We start from the raw sequence: 25,135 nt of genomic DNA on the forward strand, positions 1-25,135 counted from the left end.
GATGTGGTTCAGATACTATTTACAGCAAGAAGTGAAGTGTGTTGAGTGGGGACTTTAGTGAAGGTGGGAAGGAGATAATTTAACATTCCAGTCTTTGCTTTATTAAGTTCATTGGTTGGCAAAAAATTATTAGGGACTGTCTTTTAACAGCTGTAAATTAGAACACCACATTACTAGGAGTAAAGGTAGGTCAGGGTCAATAAAATAAAATAGTATAAATAAGCCAAAGCAGAATAAAGTTAAGAAGGAAGTAAAGTTAACACATGGTATGCAACTTGGTCAATCGGAATGCATAGCCTGTATTATGTGGAAATCACAGCATCAGAAGATACAGAAGAGGTCCTTGGGCCCACTGAGTCTGCACTGACTACTCCAAATCGACACAAATCAGCAGTTGGCCCATAGCCTTGAATGTCACGACACTTCAAATACTTTTTAAAAGGTTGTGAGGTTTCCCACCTCAACTGTGCTCGCAGGCAGTATCCAAGACAATTGCAGGAACCTAAAGTCCAGATTTCACGAGTCAAACCTGGTAAGTGTGCTGGTCCCTTAAGGGAGTGTAGTCAAAGTCATTTTTTTGTTACACAATGAGTAGCCTGGCTGCCAGGAAGGGAGGTCAAAGAAATGAATTGCAATAATGATAGAGTATCCTTCGGTTGGGGAAACAGGCATTTATGTGGCCACAGAGATAGCACTAGAATAATATGTTGCCTCTCTGGTGCCAGGGTCAAAAGGTGTCAGAAAGTGGCTGCAGGTCATTCTTCTGGAAGATGATGTGTGGATGATCAATGTCCACACGTACACAAATCAATAAAGTAGGGGATATACTCATGCAGTCAGAAATTTGATTTTAGAAAAATCAATCAGGACCTCAAAAGCAGTAATATCCAGACTACTCCCAATGCCACGTACAAATGACAACAAAAACAGGTGAATGCATTGATGGAAAGGTGATTTGGAAGTGGGGAGTTTTAGATTCCTCAAATACTGGGTCTGGCTGTGGGGAAGATGGCAAACTTATCTGAGAAATAAACAGGACCTATGGTGGCTGTTAACATAGAGATTCCTAATGTCTTGTACTATTGGAATATCTACAGAAGATTAACAAAAAGGGTAAGACTGACGAAGGAACAAAAAGGGAATAGTTTATGGATGCAAGGAACATGGCAAATGTATTAAAGGAATAGTTTGCATTTGTCTTCACCAAGGAGATATATGCTACCCAAGCCATGATTAGAGGAGGAAGCTCTGTTACTACAAAGGCTCAAAATTGATAAAGTAGTAGTGCTTGTTACAAGGAAATTGTGGGGGCACAAACCACCAAACTTTCAATCTTATCTAAATTCAGGGAAAGTGTCAGACTACAGGATGACAAACATCATGCTCCTGTTCATGAAAGGTTGTAAGGATTGGCCCAGTATTACAGACTAGTTTAACTAGTGGTTAGGATGTTTCGAGAAACAATTAATATGTGGCCATATGATAGCATTGTCAATGACCCCTTTCAACACTTTGCGGATGATCGAGAGTACATGGATAGGCTGTAACTGGCTAGGTGAGTTTATCCTTTTCTGTGCACAGGATATTTTAATTTGGGTAATTTATCACATTGTCAAGTAGATGTCAGTGTCAGAGCTTTACTGGAACAACTTGTGAGAGGCCTGCTAGCTCTGGATCGAAATCTTCAGTACTATTGCAAGAATGCTGTCAGCACCCACAGCCGTTACAGTATCCAGTGCCTTCAGCTATTTCTCAATATCACATGGAGTGAATCAAATTTGTTGAAGACTAGCATCTGGTTATCAGGGATCACTTCTGGCTGTGATGAGTAATACAGTAATTATGGGCAACTTCAATTTACATATGGACTGAGCGAATCTAATTAGTAGTAATTCTGTGGAGGATGAATTGTTAGCATTTGTACAAGATGGGTTTCTGCAGCCGTACATAGAGGAATTGAGATATTGGGTTATTTTAGATTTACTATTATAACTAGATTAAATTAGATTCCCTACAGTATGGATACAGGCCCAAGTCCACATAGACTCTCCAAATAGTAACCCACCCAGACCCATTCCCCTCCCCTATATTTACCCCTGACTAATGTACCTACTACTATGGGCAATTTAGTTTGGCCAATTCACCTAACCTGCACATCTTTGGGTGGAAACTGGATCACCCAGAGGAAACCCACGCAGACACGGGGGCAATGTGCAAACTCCACACAGACAGTTGCCCGAGGTGGGAATTGAACCCGGATCCCTGGCACTGTGAGGCAGCAGTGCTAACCACTGAGCCACCTTGCCACCATTGTGACACCTCTTATGTAATGAGAATGGACAACTTAACAACCTTCCTGTAAAAGAAGAGAGTTGAGCATAATGAAGTTTCACAATCAGTTTACATATGAACATACAGATGAGTAGCAAGTTATTTGACTCTTTAAGCCTATGTGAATTCAATAAGATCATGGCTGAGCTGATGTTAACTTCAACTCAACACTCCTGCCTATACTTGATAATCAACAATCTACATACCTCTACCGTAAAAAGTTCAAAAGATTCTGCCACCAAAGCCTTTTGAGGAAGAGATTTTGAAGACTCACAACCCTTTATGAAAGATCATAGATTTTCATGTTTGGGATTAGAAAATGAAATGTAAGTTGGTCTGCTACAACTAGAATGCTAGGAAGTTTTTTTGCAATTAGAGACCAAGAGTTGCTTATTTTTGAACTGGACAGAATAATTGCTTTTAGAAACTGTATCAGGGAGAATTTATGATTGAATGGCACAAAGTTTATACATTTTGTGACAGCTTGTGGAACAGCAGTCATGATTATTGGCACACACTTCCCCGTGGTGACACCACAAAAATTTTTCCGCATCTCTATCCTTTATGGCTGAACCCTTAGTTCTGGACTCTCACAGCAAAAACAATCTTTCTGCATCCACTGTCAAGATGCCTCAGAACCTTGGATTCCTGTAAGTGACATATTTTATTCTGAACCAGGATATTAATGATCAGCAAAGGAAACTATCAAGAAGTTAAGATGGCTATGGTAAAAGGAAAATATTAGCAAAGACAAATGTGAGCCCATTACAGAAAGGGAAGGGAGAATTTAAAAATGAGAACAGAAGGGCAGAGATTCTAAATAGTTACATAGGTGCGATTTTCCTGTTCTTCGACTAAGTTGAGTAGGCATTTTAGGTGCCAGATTATTCTAGATTTGGGCAACTGGTGGCCCTCACAAAGTCAGTACACAGTTCACCCAGGTTACCCTTTCTGGAGTTTTCTCAGCTTACATGAAGAAGAATAATTGGTGAGGTATTGAATCAAAACCGTTGAGTAGTTGTTAACTAAAACTTAAGGGCCTTAATTGCTGGTAAGTCAAAACTATCTGCAATGGAACTTCTTGCCCAGCCCTTATTCGGTGTGGAGGAGAGAAGGAAGGGGGTTGCAGCCATACAGGATTAAATCACCCAAATTATTCTTATTCTCAACACTTCTCTTGCCACGTCCAGGAAGCAGTAGCTTTACTGTTTTCATAGGGGAAGCTAGAAAATCTTTCAAAAGTATTTGGGAACAAATGAACTTAAGATAAGGAGGAAGGGAAAGAGATTAGTAGCTATTTAGTTAAATAGATTGAGGTCTGATAAATTTCCTGAAACCTGCTACCATTCCAGAGTGTTGAAGGAGGTGACCATCGAGATAATGGATGGATTTGTAGTCTTCAAACAAAATGCTCAGAAATTGCAACATAACCCTGCTATTTAAGCAGGGAAGAGTTGATAGCTGAACACTTACGGGAGAAAAAAAAACAGGTCTGAGTGGAGTCAACATTGATTTTTTTTTATTATAGAATCCCTACAGCGTGGAAATAGGCCCTTTGGCCCAACAAGTCCACACCGACCCTCCAAACAGTAATCCACCCAGACCCATTCCCCTACCCTATTATCCTATATTTACCCCTGACTAATGCACCTAACACTACGGGCAATTTAGCTGGCCAATTCACCTAACCTGCACATCTTTGGATTGTGGCGGGGAAACTGGAATATCTGGAGGAAACCCACACTGATACAGGGAGAATGTGCAAACTCCACACAGACAGTTGCTGGAGACTGGAATCGAACCCGGGTCTCTGTCCCTTTGAAGCATCATTGCTAACCACTGAACCACCGTGCCACCCCTTCTGAAAGGGGTATCATGGTAGTCAAACCTGTTGGAATTTATTGAGGATGTTTCTTGTTGGATAGATAAGAACAAGATTGGAAGATGAGGTGTTTTCAGATTTTTATAAAGCCTTCTTCAAAAGGTCCCACACCAGGAGCCTAGTAACCAAAATTGGAACAGGTGGAATGGGGGTGGATTTTGATGTGGGAATCAAAATGCAATATTTCCAAAATTGTTGTTGACACAAAACTAGATGGAAATGAGAGTTGTGAGGACAATGCAAGGCTGCTTCAAGGAAATTTATTCAGTCTAAGTGAATGGGCAAGAACATGGCAGGTGGAACATAAATGTGAATGAGTGAAAGGTTATACACTATGAGAGAAAGAAAACTGGTATTTCTTAGATAGAGACGGGTTTGAAATGTCCAAAGGGCCCAAGGTGTTGTTTTTCCTAATCAATCTATTCAGACATGTAATTACACACCCCTGGAGCAGCTGAGACTTGAACCCAGGCCACCTGGCTCCAAAGTAGGGACATTGATACTGCACCACAAGAGCCCTATCCCTGGGTGCCCTTCCTTTCATTTAACCTATTTTTCTAATCAACCTGTTCAGCAATGTTATTATACACCCAGGGACTTAAACTGGGCCCTCCTGGTCCAGGAGAAGTGACTCTACCACTGCACCACAAGAGCCCCTTCTCTGGGTGTTCTTGTTCATGAGATACTATGAGCTGCAGGGGCAGCAAGCAATTAAGAACGCAAATTGTTCTTTGATATTCATCACAAGGGAATTTCAGTACACGAGTAAAATGCTTTGCTGTTTTTGTATGGAGCCCTGATGATACAGCATCTGGAATATTGCACATAGTTTTGGTCTCTTATGAAAGAAGGGATACACTTGCCATAGAGGGAGTGCAGCAGAGGTGGATCAGGCTAATTCCTGGGATTGTCTTATAAAGAAAGATTGAGGAATTTAGGTCAATATTCCCTCAAGTTTTAAAGAATCAAGAGGTCAGCTAAGATTACATTTTTTCCTCTGATAAAAGCCTACATCCCAGGACAGAGTCTCAGATTAAGGGACAAGTCATCTAAAACAGACGAGTGTGGAGTTCTTCACTCACAGCATAATGACTTATTAGACTTCTCTATCTCAGAGGGCTGTGGAAGTTCCGTCATTGAACAGGTTCAAAATTGAGATCGACAGATTTCTAGAACCTAGTGACATTAACAGACAGTGGGGAATAGTGGTACAGCAGCAGATGATCAGCCATGATCTGTTTCAATGGCCAGGCAGGCTCAATAGATTGACTGGTCTATTTTCACTCCTATTTCTCTGATCCTCTATCAATGTTTTGGTTAGTGAGACAAAATATAGCAATTACAAGTTTGCTGATAGGAACTGTTGGAATGCAAGTGGTGAGAAGGATGCAAGGAGGCTTCAAGAGAATTTAGACGAGCTAAGCAAGTGGGCAAAAATATGACACTTGAATCATGCAGGAAAATGTTAAGCTATTCATTTTGGTAGGAAATTCAAAAAAGAAAGGTAATTCTTAAATAAAGACAGATTGCAAAGTTTTGACGTCCAAAAGGGACCGGATTGTCCTTGTTCATAAGTCACTGAAAACAAACATGCAAATACAGCAAACAATTAGAAAGGTAACTGTTAGGCTTCGGTGAGACTGCACCTGGGATACTGTGTACAGTTTTGGTTTTGTTACCCCAACTAGGATATAATTGCCTAATAGGAGAGCAAAAAAGTCTCAGACTAACGAAAACAGAAGCTGCTGGAAAAGCTCAGCAGGTCTGGCAGCATCTGTGAAGAGAAATCACAGTTAAAGTTTCAAGTTCAGTGACCCTTCCTCAGAATTGGGTGGAATAGAAAAGAAAATTGGAACAGAAATTCTGGAGAGAGGAGCAGAACTTCTTCAAGGTGGGCATGCCTACAAGGGAAATGGCAGGGAATTAGATACTAATTAAAAACTGAAAGAACTGCAGATGCTGTAAAGCAGAAATAAAAACATGAGGTGTTGGAAAATCTCAGCAGTTCTGAGTAAGGGTCACTGGACCTGAAGTGTTAACTCTGATTTCTCTTCACAGAAGCTGCTAGACCTGCTGAGCTTTTCCATCAACTTCTGTTTTAGCTTGACTTACAACAACTGCAGTTCTTTTGGTTTTTAGTTCACCTCAGACTAACCCCTGGGATAATGGACTATCCTAGGAGGAGAGATTATGTGGACAGGGCATACATTCCCTAGCATTAAGAATTAGTGATGACCTCACTGAAGCATACTTTTTTTTCCCCAACAGAGTAGATGGAGATAGGACATTACCTCTAGCTGTGAGGACAGTGCAGTGTAGAATAGGGGTGGAAGGGTGGAAATCACACAGTCTTATTAGTAGAGCATTTAGGACTGAGGAAAGGAGGAATTTCTACACTTCAAGTTATTCGTGAATCTCTGGAGTTTGCTATCTCAGAGGATGTTTCAGTCAGTGAGTCTGCTCAAGATTGAGATGGATAGATTTTTAGATGTTATTAACTTTAAGGGATATCCGTTCAACACAGGAAAATAGCATTGAGGCTGAAGGTAAGCCATAATCTTATTGAATGGTGGAGGAAGCTCAGGGGGCAAATGGCCTCCTCCTAATTTCTATATTCCTATAAATGGAGATAAATGGATTTGATCTATTAGCAATTACTGTCATACGGTAGGATAGTGACAAAGCTTTGAATTTCAATATTCAACAGTACATGAATTTTAGAAAAGGTGGACAAATGGACAAGGAAGTGGCGCAGTCCTGGCAATAAAACAGGAGGCAAAACGCAGTAGTGAATAAAAAGGACCTTAGCCCAGAAAATCAGGATATAGAACCTATTTGTTTAGAGCTAAGAAGTAACAAAAATCACTGCTGGGGTGCCTTGAGCAACAATGAGTGCTTGTCAGTGTAACAAGAAATTAGAGGTCTTAAATCTTCAATTATAACATAGACAAGACAAATTGACAAAGTAGGCTGACAGACAAGTTTCATGGAATGCAGTGGAGACAGCTCCTTGAAATATAATTCCAGAACACTACCTGGGACCATTTTAGACTCAGAACTTTATGATGGGACAGAGTTTAGTAATTTCCTGCAATCCCCTTGGGAAAGAAAGGATCCTAACAACAGGATAGATCTCCACATTAAGTCCAAGAAAGTTGTAAAGTACAAATCTACAGTTGATATCAATTACAGATCTTGAAAACGCAACCCACAATTTTCAAAATGGGAGAAGTGACAACTAAAGCTCAATTAGCCTGACCACACAAAACCTGGAGCAGAAGTAGATTACTCAGCCCTTGAGCTTGTTTCACCACTCAATAAAGATCATGGCAGGTTGTGGGGAAGACTCAAGCAGCTTGCAAAGGTATATGGACTGGTTAACTAGTTGAGCAAGTGGCAGCAGAGGGAGTATACTGTGGAAATTTTAAATTATTCACTTTAGCAAGAGGACGGGAAAAACAAATTGTTTTCCAACAAGATGAGACTAATAAATGTTAGCATAAAAGGCTTGGTACCCATATGGGCACTTCACAGAATTAGCAGAAGATCCCTAAGCAATTAGGCCAACATACCAGTTATCTTTCCATCATAAGACAACTGAAGTACAAGGCAAGGAAATCTTGCTCTAATTGGTCAATGCTGAGATCACACAAGGAGTACTGCATATAGTTTTAATTTTCGCACCCAAGGAAGAACATACTTTCCTTTGCCAGGTACAATGAAGGATCAATATATTGATTCCTTGGAGGAGAACTGTTTTATGAATCAACACTGGGCAGAATATCCTTATATTCTCTCAGAACTACCAGCTCTGAGGAGTCGTCATTGGATTCAAAATATTAATTCCATTTTCCTATCCACAGATAGGACTGAGTTCAGGAGGAACATTGTTTACTGAGGCTTGTGAACTGTCCACCAAGGCTCAGTCATTTAAAAAATCTAAAAGATTCTTGGACACAAGGAAAATTAAGCAATAATAAGATGGAATAGGCACATGCAGTTGATGTAGAAAGCCAGTCAAGATCCACTGATTAGGAGAGCAGACTCAAGGGACGGTATTGTCTATTGCTGTTGCTATTTCTTGTAAAATTTCCGTAACCCACTACATCTATCGTATTTAACTAGATTCAGATTTGATCTCTTGATAGAGTTAGCTAAAGTAAGGTGGAAGGAAGCTCATAAAAAGGTGCATAAATACCAGCACAGACTAGTTGGATTCGATGGCATTCTCCGACCCCCACCTCCAAATGCTGTGAAATTGGAACTAACGTGTTGAGCAGAGTCGCAGTTGCGGTATTTCTTAAATTTGATAAGATTTAATAGTAATCCCTGCCCAAACTCTGCATCAAATTACTCCAAAACCTGCCTCTTCTCACTCTTCATCTCATTTACCCCACCCCAATACAAAAACTATACTTCCAAGTTTCAACTTGATAGCAAATAGTATCAAACATAGATTCCTTGCTTGCTCTACTTCAGCAGATTTTTAAAACTCCTTTGTATAATTGTTAAGAACTTATTGCATGAAGTTACAAGGTTAAGTATACTAAAGAATCAAATTACAATCAGGACACCTACAGAAATGTGTCCATTAAACTCAATTCCAGAGACTTGCAACAAATTGCAAACTTTCCTATTTGTTATCACCAACAATACCATCAGCATCTACCACTTACAACAAAAATAATCAAATAAAACAACATTCAATTTTGTTGAAACGTTTTACAAATTTAACTTTTCACATAGCAAATTTTTGAACAGCTTCATCCATTGCATTATGGAAATTCAACATGGCCTCCACCCCACCATCAGAAATAAGTTTCACTAACACTATAAAATAGTTCAAGTGGCTTGATTGCTGGATTACATGTGCAAACTACTTGACAAACCTGAATGGCATTTTCATCTGCTCCACCCCTGTCTCGACGTCGGCCCTCCACACGAGCAATGGTAATTAACTGACCTCCAATTACCTCTATGGACCCAGACAACCTTCTGAAAAACAGATTATGGTTTAAAGTAGTGAAACAAATATATCCTAGCTGTTTCCTACACAATCAAATACTGGTAACTTAAAATTTTATCCAAAACAATTACCCCAAACATATGATCAGGGAAAATAAACTCCTGATTTGAGGCTCATAACAAATTCAATAAGAGTTATTAAAAGATAAGCTACACTAAATATTTTTATCAGTAAAGTTCATTCAATCAAAACATGAAAGAAGAAAGAATGCATTTCCAAACATAATAAATATTGCATTTACCAAATCTGTTCTTTTTATGCCAAATCCAGTTCGTTTTCCATAAAAAAGGAATTATCCTTTGTTTCACCAGAAGTAATCCAACTTTCTACAAACTACTGAAATTGCCTTTTGCAATGGTATCACTAACATTTATTGCAGATATTAATTACCTTTTCAAAATTATTTTATGATCACTAATTTCCTGATCACTGTTAGTGCAATAACTTGCAATGATAGTGATGTTAATATGGTAAAACATCTCAAGGTGCTACACAAGCATCAAACAACAAATACGATGCACTGACTCTCCAATTCAATAAACTGTTACACAATAACAACAAAAACTCCTAGATAAGAGGTATAAAGAGGGGAAGGAAATAGAAATACTCAGACAGATTAGTCACGTTTTAGAGAAACTTACTTTCTTTCAGCAACATTGAAATTTGCATTTACATTATAAATTAAACTTTATGTTGAGTGAAGCATACCCATGAATTACACTAACATTTTCTAATAGAAAAGATCACCAATTCAAAAGATGAATAAAAGCAATCGTTCAGCAAGAAATGGTTGAAAGAAATCTACAGTAATTAATTTTAAAAATTCAGGAACAATTGTTTTGCCGGATGTGGTGTAGGAAGCCTATACTCCAAATGGTGAGTTAAGTAGCCCCAAATATTGGACCTCAGATGTCACTGCAATATTGAAAAAGTGTTGTGAAAGAAAGAAGCCAAGGATTTTGATGCATCAACAGGGAAACATACACCTAAGTCAACTATATTCCACTAACCTAATTTGTCTATCTTTGTTCTGCTCCGTTAGACTTTACCTTTTGTAACATCCAGGTTCACTTCTCAACTGCATCGAACATCCCAAGCCACTTGCTTTCCAACTGGGGCAGCATGGTGGCTCACTAGTTGGCACTGCTACCTCACAGCACCAGGGTCTTGGGGTTGATCCCATGATTCTGTCTGGAGTTTGCACATTCTTCTATTGTCTGAGAGAGTTTCCTTGGGGTAATCCGGTTTCCTCCCACAGTCGAAACACGTGTAGGTTAGGTGGACTGGTTACCCTAAATTACCCATAGTGTCCAGGCTAGGTGCAATAGTCTTGGGAAATGCAGGGTTTCAGGGGACAGGGTGGGATGCTCGTTGGAGGATTGGTGTGACCTTGACGGGCCAAATGGTCTGCCACACTGTAGGGATTCTATAATTCTAAGGATGTATCTAACAGTTGAAATTCACCACCTCAAAAACAGTAGGGCTCATTCTTAACCACAAATATGTCAGCTTAAGAGCCTGCAGTTCAAAATGTTTTCTCCAGACCCAATCCAAATTTTGAAACACATTCCAAGGAGTCATTGTCCTAAAGTTTTATATTGGTTATCCTTTACATATTGACAATAACTGCGAAATGGAAAAGTGAAACTTCTACTAGATCTGCCTTTGCTTAAATTCTAACCTGTTGGGTGGAGGTCCTGCCCGGAAACGATTTGGTGGAGAAGGGAAATCCATCTTAGGGGGTGGCACCTCTGGTTCTTTCTCAGGATTTCCAGTTCTGCCCTGCTGTACCTGAAAAATTTAAAATTTGCACCATTATTGACATTGTAAAGAACAGTCCTCAACATCCATATCAAGCAAGATGGAGAAAGTTATTTAAAAAAGAGACATATGCAGAATAAAACGTGAAATGTTTGGCAGATAAAGTTCATTATGGCAACTCTGAGACCATAATTTCTAAATCTGAGAAAGGTAAGCAAAGTATTTCATAGGCAAGAAACACATCAGCTTTAGAGAAGCAAAAGAACTTCAATACCCATATGAACCAATCTCAAAACGTTTGCACAAACACAAGTATAAACAAAGCTAATTAAATATTGATCTTGAACTTTTAATATACAAAATAAAGGGAGGAATTGATGCTTCATTTATTGTCATTATCAAAACTCATCCAAATAAGTGCATTCAATTCTGGGCATTGAACATAGCAAAGTGGTATTGATCATGGAGAGACACTGAGCAAATAGACATACAGGTTGTTCTGCTATAACGTGCATTTCATCAACGCAAATTGGCTGTAACATGATTGACAAATAGGGGATGCTGTTTCTAAAGCATGAACTTTTAAAACACGTGTTGTCTATAATGCGATTGCCTCACCAACACGAAGTGCTATTTTTATTGCGTGATTTTATATAGTGCTCTGACACACAAGAACAAAATCATAGATATGATTGTATAAAAAAAATTCCACTGGCAGGAGTCCCACAAATTACAAATTGGAGAAATAAGCCATTCTTCCCCTTGAGCCAACACTACTATTAAAGATCATGGATCATCTTCTGCCTCAGTTAGGTCTTCCTGCACTGTTCCCCTCAACTTCTACTCCCTTAGTATCCAAACATCTATTATCTCAGTTTTGAATATACTCAATAACTGAGCACCCACAATTTGAGAATCCTGAAGATCAGCAACCATTCGAATGAAGACATTTCTTGTCATCTCCATCCTAACTGGATGATTTACAAGTCTGAAATTATGACCTCTCATTCTAGATTCAGTCAAGGAAGCATCCTCCCAGTATCTATTGTGTCAAGTCTCTGAAAAAGTGTTATATCTTTCAAAGAGATAATTATTCATTCTCCTAAAGTCCAATGCATATAAGCCTCGTCTATTCAAACTGTCCCAGAAAAATATAAATATTCATGCTAGGAATCAGGCAAATGAGTCTTCACTGTATGCCATCGTCAAGAAGGAGACTAAACCTGCATACATACCGCATCATGGGATATGGCTGTATAAAATTTGCAGCAAGATTTTGTTACCTTTATATTCCACCTCCTTTGCAATGAAGACTAAAATACTATTTGTTTGTGATTTGTATATCAGGTGATCCAAACTCTTGTTAAATATTACATCTGCAGTCTCTCACCTCTTCAGGGATAGTCAGCATGGGGAATCGTGTGTGGGAAATCGTGTTTCACAAATTTGTCTGAGTTTTTTTTTAAAGAGGACATAACCACTAAGATAGATAAGGGCAAAACAGCAGACATCGTCTACATGGACTTTAGTAAAGCCTTTGACAAGGTTCTGCATGATTGGTTTGGAAAGTTAGATTATATGGAATTCAGGGAGAGATTGCCAATTTGATACAAAATGAGCTTGATAGTAGGAGACAGATTAGATTAGATTCCCTACAAAATGGAAACAGGCCCCTTTGCCCAACAAATCCACACCGACCCAGAGTAACCCACCCAGACCCATTCCCATACCCTATATTTATCCCCTGACTAATGCATCTAACACTACGGGCAATTTAGCATGGTGGATGTGATGGTTATAATGGTTATAGAAAGTTATTTTTTGGACTGGAGACCAGTAACTAATGGTGTTCTGTAAGAATTGGTGCTGACTCCACCTTTGTTTGTAATTCAAATAAAAAACTTGGATAAGAATTTAGGAGGCACTGTTATTAAGTTTCCAGATGACACCAAAACTGGTGGTATAATCGACGGTGAAGAAGTCTCTCCAAGGTTACAAATGGATCTTGATCAATTGGGCCAATGGACTGAGGAATAACAGATGGAACTTAATTTAGATAAATGCTAGGTATTGCATTTTGGTAAAACAAAAAAGGGTAGATTGGGCCTTGGGTAGTGTTGTCGAACAGACCTCGAGGTTCTGGTATATAATTTTTTATAGGTTGTGTCACAGACAGACAGGCTAGTCAAGATGTTTAGCATGCTTGCCATCATTGCTCAGACCACTGAGTCGAGGAGTCTGGAGGTTATGCTCAGGCTGTACAGGACACTGGTGAGGTCACTTTTGGAGTACTGTGTTCAGTACTGATCACCTTGTGATAGGAAGGAAAGATTTATCAAAGTTGCCAGGACTGGAAGGTTTGAGTCATAAGGAAAAGCTGGATAGGCTCGGACCTTTTTCACTGGAGTGTAGGAGGTGGAGGGTTGACCTTTATAGAATCATAGAACCCCTACAGTGTGGGTGCATGCCATTTGTCCCATCAAGTTCATACTGACTCTCCAAAAAGCATCCCAGCCAGACCCACATTCCCCCTACATTATCCCTGTAACTCTGCATTTCCTGTGGCCAATCCACCTCACCTGCACACCTTTGGACTGTAGAGGAAGCCAAAGCACCCAGAGGAAATGCGCACAGACATGGGAAGAACGTCTGTGTAGAGTTTGCACTGTCACCAAGGCTGGAATCGAACCTGGCGCAGTGAGGCAGCAGTGCTAACTACTGAGCTATGATGCAAACCTTATAGAGGTTTATAAAATCATGAGGGGCTTAGATAAGGTGAATAGCAAAGGTCTTTTCACGAGGGAGGGGAAGTTCAAAACTAGGAGGCATATTTTTAAGGTGATAGAAGAAAGATTTCAAAAGAGGAGCAACTTTTTCCACATAGAGGATGGTTTTGATATGGAATGAATTGCCAAAGGAAGTGGTAAATGCAGGTTCAATTACAATATTGAGAAGACATTTGGACAGGTGCATGAATAGGAAAAGGTTTAGAGGGATATGGACCAAACGCAGGCAAGTGCAACTACTTCAGTTTGGAAATCTTGGTCGGGATCTGTTTCCAGGCTCTGTGACTATGTAAGCCTTAAAATATACCCTGCTTCACAATCTGTCTGATCAGATAGGTAACTTCACATTTTCTCACATTACATTTCATTTGACATTTTTGCCCACTCACTTAACCTGACAAGTTTTTTTTCCAGTCCATCTTCCTTATAGATTAGGTGAAGTGCAATTTTGTATCTTTACAAAATTGGATCTTTATCAGTCACTTCAGTGAGGACACTGAATGTAAAAATTGTAAGTAGATGATTATAAATAGATCACGAAATTACTCAACTAGCTGGTTAGCCAATCCCAAAAAGATTGTTATTCCAGTCCAATAATCAATCCTCAATCCATACTAGTGTTACGCATATTCCCAAGATCCCTAATTTTGTATAATAAACTCATCATACGTTTTCAAAAAGTCAAATACTCTTTGAAAATCAAGGTCCTACCCACATTAACTACATCCAAAAAAAAGCTAACAGCTTTGTCAAATGATTTCCCTTTAATAAATATAGGTGCTGACTCTGTCAATTCATATTATGAGTTTCATCTGACCTGTTATGATTCTCTTAATAGATTATAACATTTTTCTGACAATGGATGTCAGGCCAACAAACACACAAATTCTAATTTTCTCTCTGCTTCAGTCTCTTTCCCCCTTTACATGGGTGATTCTTTCGATATTTTGCTTTGGTGCCACCTTCCCACTTTTCTGGCTCTAGTTACTGTCTGTTCGTGGTGAATGTGCACAGGTCCCTTTAGACTGGTCTCTTTGTAGGGTATGTGAAACATTCTTTGTCCCGATTCTACTCTGGGCTCCCTCCCTTCCTTCTCTAATAGATGATGATGTCATTGGTGCAACTCCCTGCTCTCCTCCTAAGTTGGAAAATTAAATCAGTTTTGTTTCCAACATCTATCCTCCTCTTGCCTTTAACTGGTCCCTCTTCGACCCTGCCCTTCCCTTCCTGACTTTTCAATATCCATTTCAGGGAACAGACCGTCCATCGATATCCATTACAAACCCACTGACTCTCACCGTCACCTCGACTACATTTCCTCACTCCTATTTCCTGCAAGAGTTCCATTCTCCCAGTTTCATCGTTGCATCTCTTCCAATGATGCCACCTTCCAATGCAATGCTTCCATCATGTCATCTATTCCATTCCCTCCTCTTCCACCTTATCAAAAGGATAAGAACAGCATTTACTAGCTTCTTTCAGCTCTGAAGCAATGTCTTGAAAACAAAAAATGCTGCAGATCACAGCGGGTCAGGCAGCATCCATGGAGAGACAGCAAGCTATGTTGAGTCTAGATGACTCTTTATGGATGTTGCTTGACCTGCTGTGACCTCCAGCATTTTTTTGTTTTCAGTACAGATTCCAGCATCTGCAATAATTTGCTCCTGAAGCAGTGTCTTATTGAACTGGAAATGATAATTGTGTTTCTCTCTTCACAGATGCAGTCAAGAGTGTTGGATTTCTCCTGCACTCTAGAATAAAAACAGGTGAATTTTCCTTCCCCATCAAATCTGTCGGTTGACTTTTCAGTTCCAGTCAGGTGAGCTGAAAAGTCTTTTTCTTTGACTCTCACCTGTTTGACTTTCTCAGCTTTGAATAACAAAGGTGAAACCCTGACACAGAGGTAATCTATTCCCTGAAGTGCTCCGAACAAACTCCCTTTTCTAGGAGAAACTATTCTTCGAACTTCAGTCAGGTGTTTTGATAACTGAATTCAAAAGCTTTTAATTAAAATCTTATAAAACAAAACAACTTGCTCAACCCAGCTCTTGGATTGTTTTTTTTCCCCTTTCTTGACATAAACCCCACAATATAAACAAACTTCCTGTAAGACTTTAGGGGGCATTTAGTGCTCTGCTCTCTGACACATCATGGTTTAAAATCATGGTTTTGAAAGGACCCAATTAATTATTTAACCCCATCACAAAAACAGACCAAACACATATGCCCTGTGGGGGAGGCAGTGAAGGGCTGTGGGGCAGTGTTGGGATGAGGATGACAGAACGATTTTTTTAATGTGTGGTGAACAGTATTTTAACTGTTTGTCATGCACATTTTTCACTCACACTTCAGAATTGTAATCTCAGTGAATACTAACTGTAATTCTGTTTGTAGTTGAGGCAAGAGGAAGGGGTTCAAGACCCATTCTCAGTCGCTTCTGTTTCTCACAATAAGCTTTCCAAGTCTCCTCATTGAACCCATAATTGAAGTAATCAGAAAGATCAGCACCTTAAACAGAGGGAAAACACTGCATGAGCAAATAGCACTATAATTACAATAATTACTTATTGTCAACTATTTTCTTTCATATGCACAAATTTTGAACTAAATGAACATAAACAATACTTTCTGTATGTTAACAATTTAATAACAAATTTCCAAATTCTTACTAATTTGAAACAATAATAATAGCATCAATACTTTGAGAACAAAGGCATCAGGTTTTAATACATTTATTTAAATATTAGGCTGACGAGAGAATCACTTGGCAATAACAATTCCATACCTGGTTTCCTCCAAGGCTTATCTTCAAAAGAATCCAAGTCTATTTCCAAAGCTGGCATTCCATTGATGTCACCAGGGGCATCAAGGTCAACACCCTTTCCAGCTTTTGTCCCTAGGAAATAACATTTTAAACCTTGACATAAGTAACGTTAACAAAGTTGAAAATGAAAAACATTTCAATAATGAGACCATTTTTCCCATCTGTTATTGAATTCTAAATCAGTTGCAGTTTTTTTCCAGTCTAAAGAATGCAGAGAAAAATCAAATTTAAAAAAAAAATTCAAAAAGGAAGTACTTTATTTACTCACAAACCATCAAGTGATTTGGATGTTGTTCACTCAAATAGCTTAAAAATGTCATAAAATAAATACTTCATAGCTTTCAACTCTCGGCAATTGATAAAAAAACAAAAACATTCCAAAGCACTAGAGTTATAGTATGGAAACAGACTCTTTGGTCCAACTCATCCATGCTGATCACACATCCCTATTTGACTCAGTCTCATTTGCCAGCATGTGGCCCATATCCCTCTAAACTCTTCCTATTCATATATCCATGCAGGTGCCTTGCAAATGTTGTAACTGTACCCACCTCAACAACTTCCTCTGGCAGCTCATTGCACACACGCACCACCCTCTGCGTGAAAAAGTTACCCCTCGGGTCCTTTGTAAATCTTCTCCCCTTACTTTAAACCTATGCCCTCTAGTTTTGGATTCCACCACCCTATGAAAAAGACCTTAGCTATTTACCCTATCCTGGCTCATGATTGTATGAACCTCTATAAAGTTAGCCCTCAGCTTCTGATATTCCAGGGGGAAAAAAAAAGTCCCAGCCTATTCAGCCTCTCCTTATAGCTTGAACCTTCCAGTCCTGGCAACATCCCTGGAAATCTACTTTGCACACTCTCAGGTTTAACAACTTTCCTATGAAGGGCAACCATGATTGAACACAGTATGCTAAAAGTGGCCTCATAACTGTCCTGTACAGCCTTAAAGTGACATCCCAACTCATTTAATCCATGTTCTGACATATGAAGGCAAGTGTGTCATATGCCTCTTCTCCACCCTGTCCACCTGCAACTCCCCTTTCAAGGAATTATGCACCTGCATCCTAGTTCTCTATGTTCGACCACATTCCCCAGGGCATTTCCATTAAGTGTATGAGTCCTGCCCTGGTTTGCCTTACCAAAATGCAACTCCTCATTTTAATCTAAATTAAATTCCATCTGTCACTCTTCAGCCCATTGGCTGATCAAGATCCTATTGTACTTGGGAGATAGTGTGTTATAGGTTATTTTTACTAACTCATTCAACAGCTCACTATGTTCATTAACACCAGGTTCCCATTCATTCAAAACTCTTTACCAACTAGTTGTTTACTATAACACAGTTTCATTCATAAAACTGTGTTTTGTAGTATATTTTATTATTACAACATTGACTAAAATTAAAATTAAAGTATCCCTTTCAACCCATTCATCTTAAACCTTGATCAGGCCTATTACAACATCAAAAGCGATGTCTAAATAGGTGTCAATATTATAAACAATACCATGTCCATCAAGTCTCCACAAGACATTACAATCTTAATCAGCCAACTGCCTCTCTGACCTAAATAGGATTACAGAACACCGTACAGTTTCCCCGATTAGTACAAACTTGTTGAAAATCTTTTAACAGGGCCACTATCCCCTTAACTAACAATTATTTGGAGGTGCCGGTGCTGGACAGTTAAAAAAAAATCACACAACACCAGGTTATAGTTCAACAGGTTTATTTGGAAGCAGTAGTTTTCAAGGCACTGCCTCTTCATCAGATGATTGTTCTGATGAAGAGGCAGTGCCTCGAAAGCGACTGCTTCCAAATAAACCTGTTGAACTATAATCTGGTGTTAAGATTTTTAACCTTAACTAACAAAACAGCGCTTCCATGGAACTGCATGAATGAATTAAACTCACACCAGCAAATAGTAAACAAATCTCACAACCCAGCTGCACTAGTCAGTTTGATATACTTTATTCTTTTATTAACTACATGTACAATTTCTAACTTATTTACAGTATATAGGCCTCATATTTTTACTAACTTGGACAAAGGGACTGACACCTCTTAATTACGCAAGCGGACCAGACAGAACTCTTCATTAATCCTATCAGGAGGAGTAACAGCTAACATTGAGCGTGTTTAGGCCATCTCCTGTTTCCTCAAACCTTTGTGACTATAGATAAAACAATGTAACACCATAGTGACGGAACTTTAATATATGTAAGAACTGGGTATAAAGAGGCTACTGTAAGAACCGTATTTTGGGATTGTATTGCCACCTTGAACTTGTGCTACTGCAGTCGCTGAATAAAGAAGCTATTTTCGCCAGTCATCAATTTTCCGACATTATTTCAACTTGATCCCACAACTGAGATAACCTTCTTCACTGTCACCAATTATTTTGGTGTCTTCTGCAAACTTACTAACCATGTCTCCTATATTCAGATCCAAATAGTTTACATACATGACAAAAAGAAGTGAACCCAGCACCAATTCTGTGGCACACTACTGGTCAAAGGATTCCAGTCCAAAAGTTAACCCTCTAGCACCAACCTCTGACTCTTACCTTGAAGCCATTTTTGTATTTAATTGGCTAGCTCCCCCTGGAGCCCATGTGATTGAACCTTACTGATCAGTCTTCCAATCAGAATCTAATCAAACACTTTGCTGAAGTCCATCTAGGCCACATTTCCCACTCTACCTTCAATCTTCTTTGCCACCTCTTCAAAAAAAAACTCATTCAAGTTAGTGAGATGCCACTTCCCATGCACAAATCCATGCTGACAACTCATCATTAGTCCTTACCTTTCCAAATGCATGTAAATCCTGTCCTTCAGAATCCCTCCAACAACTTACCCACCACTGATCTAAGGTTCACCGGTCTATAGTTCCCTGGCTTTTCCTTACAGCCTTCCTTAAATAATGGGACCACATTAGCAAACCTATAGTTTTCTGGCACCTCACATATGTCTATTAATGATAAAAGTATCTCAGCCAGGGACCCAGCAATCTCTTCCCTAGCTTCCAACAAAGTTCTGGGAAACACCTGATCACTTCCCAGGGATTTATCTACCTTTATCTGTTATAAGACTGCCAGTACCTCCTCTTGTGTAATTTGATGTCTTTTTCCCAATTTAGTTCCAAAAGATCCCATGTCATTTTCTGCAGTAAACATTAATGCAAAATATTTGTTTAGTATCTCACCCAACTCCTGGACTTCCACACAGAGAAAGCCGCATTGACCTTTAAGGAGCCCTAGTCTCTCTCCAGTCACTCTTTTGCGCTTAAGGCATTTATAAAATCTCTTTGGATTTTTGTTAATTCTATTTGACGAAGCTATCTTTTGGCCCCCTTGTGCCTTCCTGATTTCCATCTCAAGTACACTCCTACTGCCCTTATACTCCTCTAGCTATTCACTCGATCCTAGCAGCTTATAGCTGCTTTTTGCCTCTCTTTTTCTGAGCAGAACCTCAGTTTCTCTAGTCATCCAGCATTCACTACACCTACCAGCCTTACCCTCCACATTAACTAGAACATAATGGCTCTGAACTCTCATTTTTAAAAGGTCCCCCAATTCCCAACCATCCTTTTGCCTGTGAATAACCTCCCCAACCAACTTTTGAAAGTTCTTATCTAATAACATGAAAATTGGCCTTACTCCAATTTAGAACTTTAACTTTTTGGTCAGTTCTACCCTTATCCATAATTCTATTAGTCTTAAAATAATTATGATCATAAACCCCGAAGTTCTCCCCCACTGATACTTCAGTCACTTGCCCAACAGAAGGTCAAGTATTGTTCTTCCTCAGGTAAGTACACCTACAAGCTGAAGAAGAAAGTTTTCTCGTTCACACTTCAATTCATCTCCACCCAAGCCTGTAACACTATGACAGTCCCAGTTTATGTTTAGAAAGTTAACATCCCCTTTCATTACGACCCTATTTTCCTTATAGATAGATATTGGAGATCTCCTTACATCTTGTTTCCAAAACTTCCCGCTGACTAATGAAGGGAGCATATAATACAATCCCAAGAAAGGTGATCATCTCTCCCTTATTTTCAAGTTTCATTCATTTAACTTCACTGGACGATCCCCTAGAAATATCCTCCCAAGTATAGTCATAATGTTCTCCCTAATCAAAATCGCTACTGGCCCTCCTCTCTTGCCTCCCTTTCTATCCTTCCTTTGGCATCTGTACCCTGGAATGTTTAACTGCCTGTCCTGACCTTCCCTGAGCCACGTTACTGTAATAGCTATGACATCCCAGTCACATATTCCAAACCATGCCACAATTGCTATCACTTGGGGTCCCCCCCACCTCCCCTTCCGCAACCCAGCCCCCCACCACTTAACTAGTTTAAAAACTCCTGACTAGCTCTCGCAAATTTCCCATTGAGGACACTGGTCCTGATCCAATTCAGGTCGAATCCATCCCTCTTATTCAGGTCGCTTCTATCCCTGAAGAGATCCGAATGGTCAAAAAATGTGAATCCATGCCCACTGCACCAATTCCTCAGTCACGAATTCATCCACTCTGTTCTCCTATTCCCACTCTTGATATCACGTGGCACCAGTACTGGCCCAGATGTTACTACCCTCAAGGTCCTACTTTTTAACCTCTTGCCTTGTTTTCTATATTTTCTCTGCAGAACCTTTTGCCTTTCCCTGCCTATGCCAGTGGTACCAATGTGTGCAATGACCTCCTGCTGATCTCCCCTTCCAGAATATTCTGCATCCTCTCAAGAGACATCCTTGACTCAGACACCCAGGGAGGCAACACAAAATCCTGATATTTCACTGACAGCTGCCCCAACATCTGTCTGTGCCCCAGACTAGAGAGTTCCCTATTATAATTGATCACTTGGAAGGTGACATAGCCCTCATTACAGTAGAGCCAGTCACGGTACCAGAAACTTGACCATCAGTGCTATACTCCTCTGACAGGCTATCCTCCTCTACAGTGTCCAAAATAGGATGTCTGTTTGAAATGGGGATACCCACAGGGTATTCCTGCAGTACCAGAATACTGCACAAAATTAGCCTAGTGCCAAACTGGCATTTAGTATCAACTCACTTGAATCTCTATCAAGCAAATTACAACAAAGATAGTCGAGAACTACATGCTGTGTAGGGGCCCAAATGGAAACTGTGAACCAGGTAATGAAAAATATACAGTTAAAATAAACTCACAGCAAGGAGAAGTTTTTCTGTCCTTATAACTTAGGTAACAATTTTGTTTGTTCAAAATACTCTGATATATTAATGGCCTCACTGGCTTGTTTCTTTTTATGACTAATTTGACCTCAGCATCCCTAAATACTTTGTCATTATGCTCACGGGACAACACAAGTTGTTCGTTTTCAAATGCCACACTGTAATGTTAGCGAAATCAACTTATTTACATCAGGATTTACAAGTTCAACATTAAAGTAAATCAACTTAAATCCCAAAAATCCAGAATTCAAATGTGGAATATAGTGTTGATTTTCAAGAAGCAACCACAATTCTAAAAAATGACCAACTGAGGTTATGTACTTCTCCACTGGGTGGAAAGAGGACAGGAAAGAATAAGGATCTTTGCCAAGCCACTCTTAATAACTGCTTAGCTGACAGTTTATGCTGTTACTCTTTCACTTGGCTGCAAGTTAGAGTAACTCAGGCACAAAAAAGTAGACAATGTTTCTTACCTGACCCATAAAGTCTTCCTGAGGACTTTATATTGAGATTTACAGGTGTTACTCCATATCTATTGGGCAGAAAATATATTTCAATTAGGACTTCACTTGCTCGCTTAATATTCTTTACTTGAATTTGATTCAAAATTTTTGTTTAGTTTAGCAAATATTCAATTTCAGATTTTACATTGCATTAATTATTCATATAAATAAGCATTAAAGTTCCTGTTTATGAATTTCAATATAAAGTTTTTAATGAAAGCGACACACAAAGGAACCACAATTATTTGCAGCTTTCCTGAGCATGCTTCCAAGTAAACACCAGCTGTGATGGCCTTGCTGCATATCAATAAGTATTTATTTGTAGAATAGGTCACATTGAGTCAGAACTTTGGCTTACAAAGTGAAGGGAAAAGATTTTCTCAGTTCCATCTGGACACGAGCCTAAAATTCAAATCAGGCCTGAAACATTACCACTGGTTTTAAAATGGAATTTGAAAGGTGGCCCAAGAACATGATTTGACCACTATTTTGATTTGGGTATTGCTGAAGTGAAGATCCATTTTGTTGAAGGTTTTAATCTTAAAATGCAAGACAAAAATCCACATTTATTCAACTCAACAAGAGGTGACAACCACTCACTATTTCATGACCAAGTGTCCTGACCAGAGTCAACCTGCCTGGTTTGAAATTTAAACAAAGCCTGGCTGTAACTGTCAATTAGCATTAATGGTACATTCTCTCTCCATATGAACCTATGATGGTCCACTTGCCAATGAATCAGGATGTTACTTCATACAGTATAACTGTTGGTTTTCTTCTAGAATGGGTATTCTTATGAAATGTACTGTTGCAAATTTCTCACTCAACATGTTAAATAAGAGCAAAGCAAATCAGTTATCCTTGAACTTCCCTTACCAAGTTCATTATCAACATCTTGGAGTTTCACTGAGGTTTCACTGCACCTCTTATGAGCACCATGGCAACTAGCACATTTCCTGATCTTTTATCTTATCTTTTAGCTCTAAGGTTCACATCAAGTTTATGATGAAAGAGTCATTAATCGTTGTGTAGGTGTAAATGCTCATCATGAGCCAGGAGAGAACACCTTTCTGAAATAGGTGTCCGAGCAATGAACTCAACATGGAGCCCTGATACACTGTTAGAATTAGAAATTCAGCAGCTCACCAAAGTGAGGAAAGATTACTCATTTCCGTCTTAAATAGGTTACCACTTATTCGGAGATAATACCTTCTGGTCCTAGGCTCTCCAGCAATGGGAGACAACCTTGTTGCACCTACCTTGTCAAGCTCCCCAAGCTTTTTAAGTTTCAATAAAGATCTCCTCTCATTCTTCTAAGCTCCATTGAGTACAAGCCAAATTACATACCAAGGATCTTCCTAGTGAACCTTTTCTGGATGCTTCCAATCCCAGTATAGGGAGCCCTCGACTTACAAAAACTCACACTCTCAAACTCGATCTCCTACAGGGGTAAAATTTAAAATCCAACATATGAACATATCCTGTACTTAAAAATGCCCTGCATGGTGTCCATTCTTGCTGACAAATCAAACCCAACAAAGGGATTGCCTGTATATATTTCCTTAGTCTTCCTGAAACTCTGCAGTCCTTGGGGTGTCAGAACATTCACAATGTTCTTTGAATGGAATTCAAAGATTTTGGCCCACCCACAGAGAAGGAACAGCAATATAACTCCAAGTCAGGAAAATGTGGCTTGGAGGAAAAATTTCAAGTAATAATTTCCCATGCATCTGCTCAGCTTATCCTTCTAGACAGTAGAAATTATTGGTTTAGGGCATACTGACAAATAAGGTTAGTGAGTTACTACAATGCATCTTATTAATGTTATGCACATGGCAATCACTGTGCATTGGTGTCAAAGGATTGAACATTGAATGGACTGCCAATCGAGCAGGTTGCTTTGTCTGGGTTAGTCCTAAGCTTCTTCAGTATCATTGGTGCTGCACTGATCCTAGTAAGTGGGAAGCATTCCATCATTCTCCAAAGTCGTACCTAGCAGATGGTGGAAAGGCTTTAGTGAGTTAGGAGGCAACTTATCGCTTGATTTCCCAATCTCTGCCTTGCTGCTATAACCAGTTTTAAGATTGTTGTTCCAGGTCAGTTTCTGGTCAATTATAACCCACAACATATTGACTGTGAGGATTCAATAATGGATAGTAATACCAGTGAATGTCAAGTGAACAATGATTAGATTCTTTTGTTGTGAACAGTCATTACCTATCTTGGATAGTACATTAACATGGAACTCGGCTGATTGAATTTCAATCATCATTCTTCAGAAGAACGGGAGGTGATGTTTCCCCGATGGGAGATTCTAGAACTACACAGCATTGTCTCAGAATCAGAGGGTGCCAATTTTAGACTGAAATGAGGAGGAATTTCTTCTCTCAGAACAGTCTTTAGAATGTCTTGCCACAAAGAGCTGTGGGGCAGAGACCTGACACATTTACGGCTGAGGTACAGAGATTCTTCATCAGGAGAGGAATCAGGAATTAGGGGGAAGGAGCAGGAATGTAGATGCAAAGTGTGTCAGATCAGCTCTGCTTCTAATGAATGAAAGAGCAGGCACAAGGGCCTATTCTGTTCCTATTTCTTATGGTATTAAATCAAAGCCCAAATGTTGTCCATGCTTTGCTGCATAGGGACACAAAACTTCAGCCTGAAGAGTCACGAATGGAACTGAAAATTGTACAATCATCAGCGAACATCCCCACTTCTGACCTTATGATGGAGGGAAGGTCATTGATGAAGCACCGGGCGATGGTTGGGTCAAGGACACCACCCTGAGTAACCCCAGCAGAGA

At 39.4% G+C, this 25,135-nt stretch overlaps 1 protein-coding gene across 2 annotated transcripts in view; it reads right to left on the bottom strand.

The window, feature by feature from the left end:
- Positions 1–25,135, bottom strand: part of fip1l1a (FIP1 like 1a (S. cerevisiae)) — a 99,668-nt gene that overhangs the window by 50,545 nt on the left and 23,988 nt on the right. For both annotated transcript variants that reach the window (XM_060824210.1, XM_060824200.1), the window contains exons 5-9: positions 22,303–22,361; positions 16,572–16,682; positions 16,164–16,294; positions 10,921–11,030; positions 9,103–9,208 (exon numbers count right to left, since the gene is read on the bottom strand). In XM_060824210.1, coding sequence (XP_060680193.1) covers positions 9,103–9,208; positions 10,921–11,030; positions 16,164–16,294; positions 16,572–16,682; positions 22,303–22,361 — 517 coding nt within the window. The remainder of the gene's footprint in view (positions 1–9,102; positions 9,209–10,920; positions 11,031–16,163; positions 16,295–16,571; positions 16,683–22,302; positions 22,362–25,135) is intronic.

This window comes from Hemiscyllium ocellatum, chromosome 1, assembly GCF_020745735.1.
Source record: "Hemiscyllium ocellatum isolate sHemOce1 chromosome 1, sHemOce1.pat.X.cur, whole genome shotgun sequence".
In the NCBI taxonomy this organism is placed as follows: Eukaryota; Metazoa; Chordata; class Chondrichthyes; order Orectolobiformes; family Hemiscylliidae; genus Hemiscyllium; species Hemiscyllium ocellatum.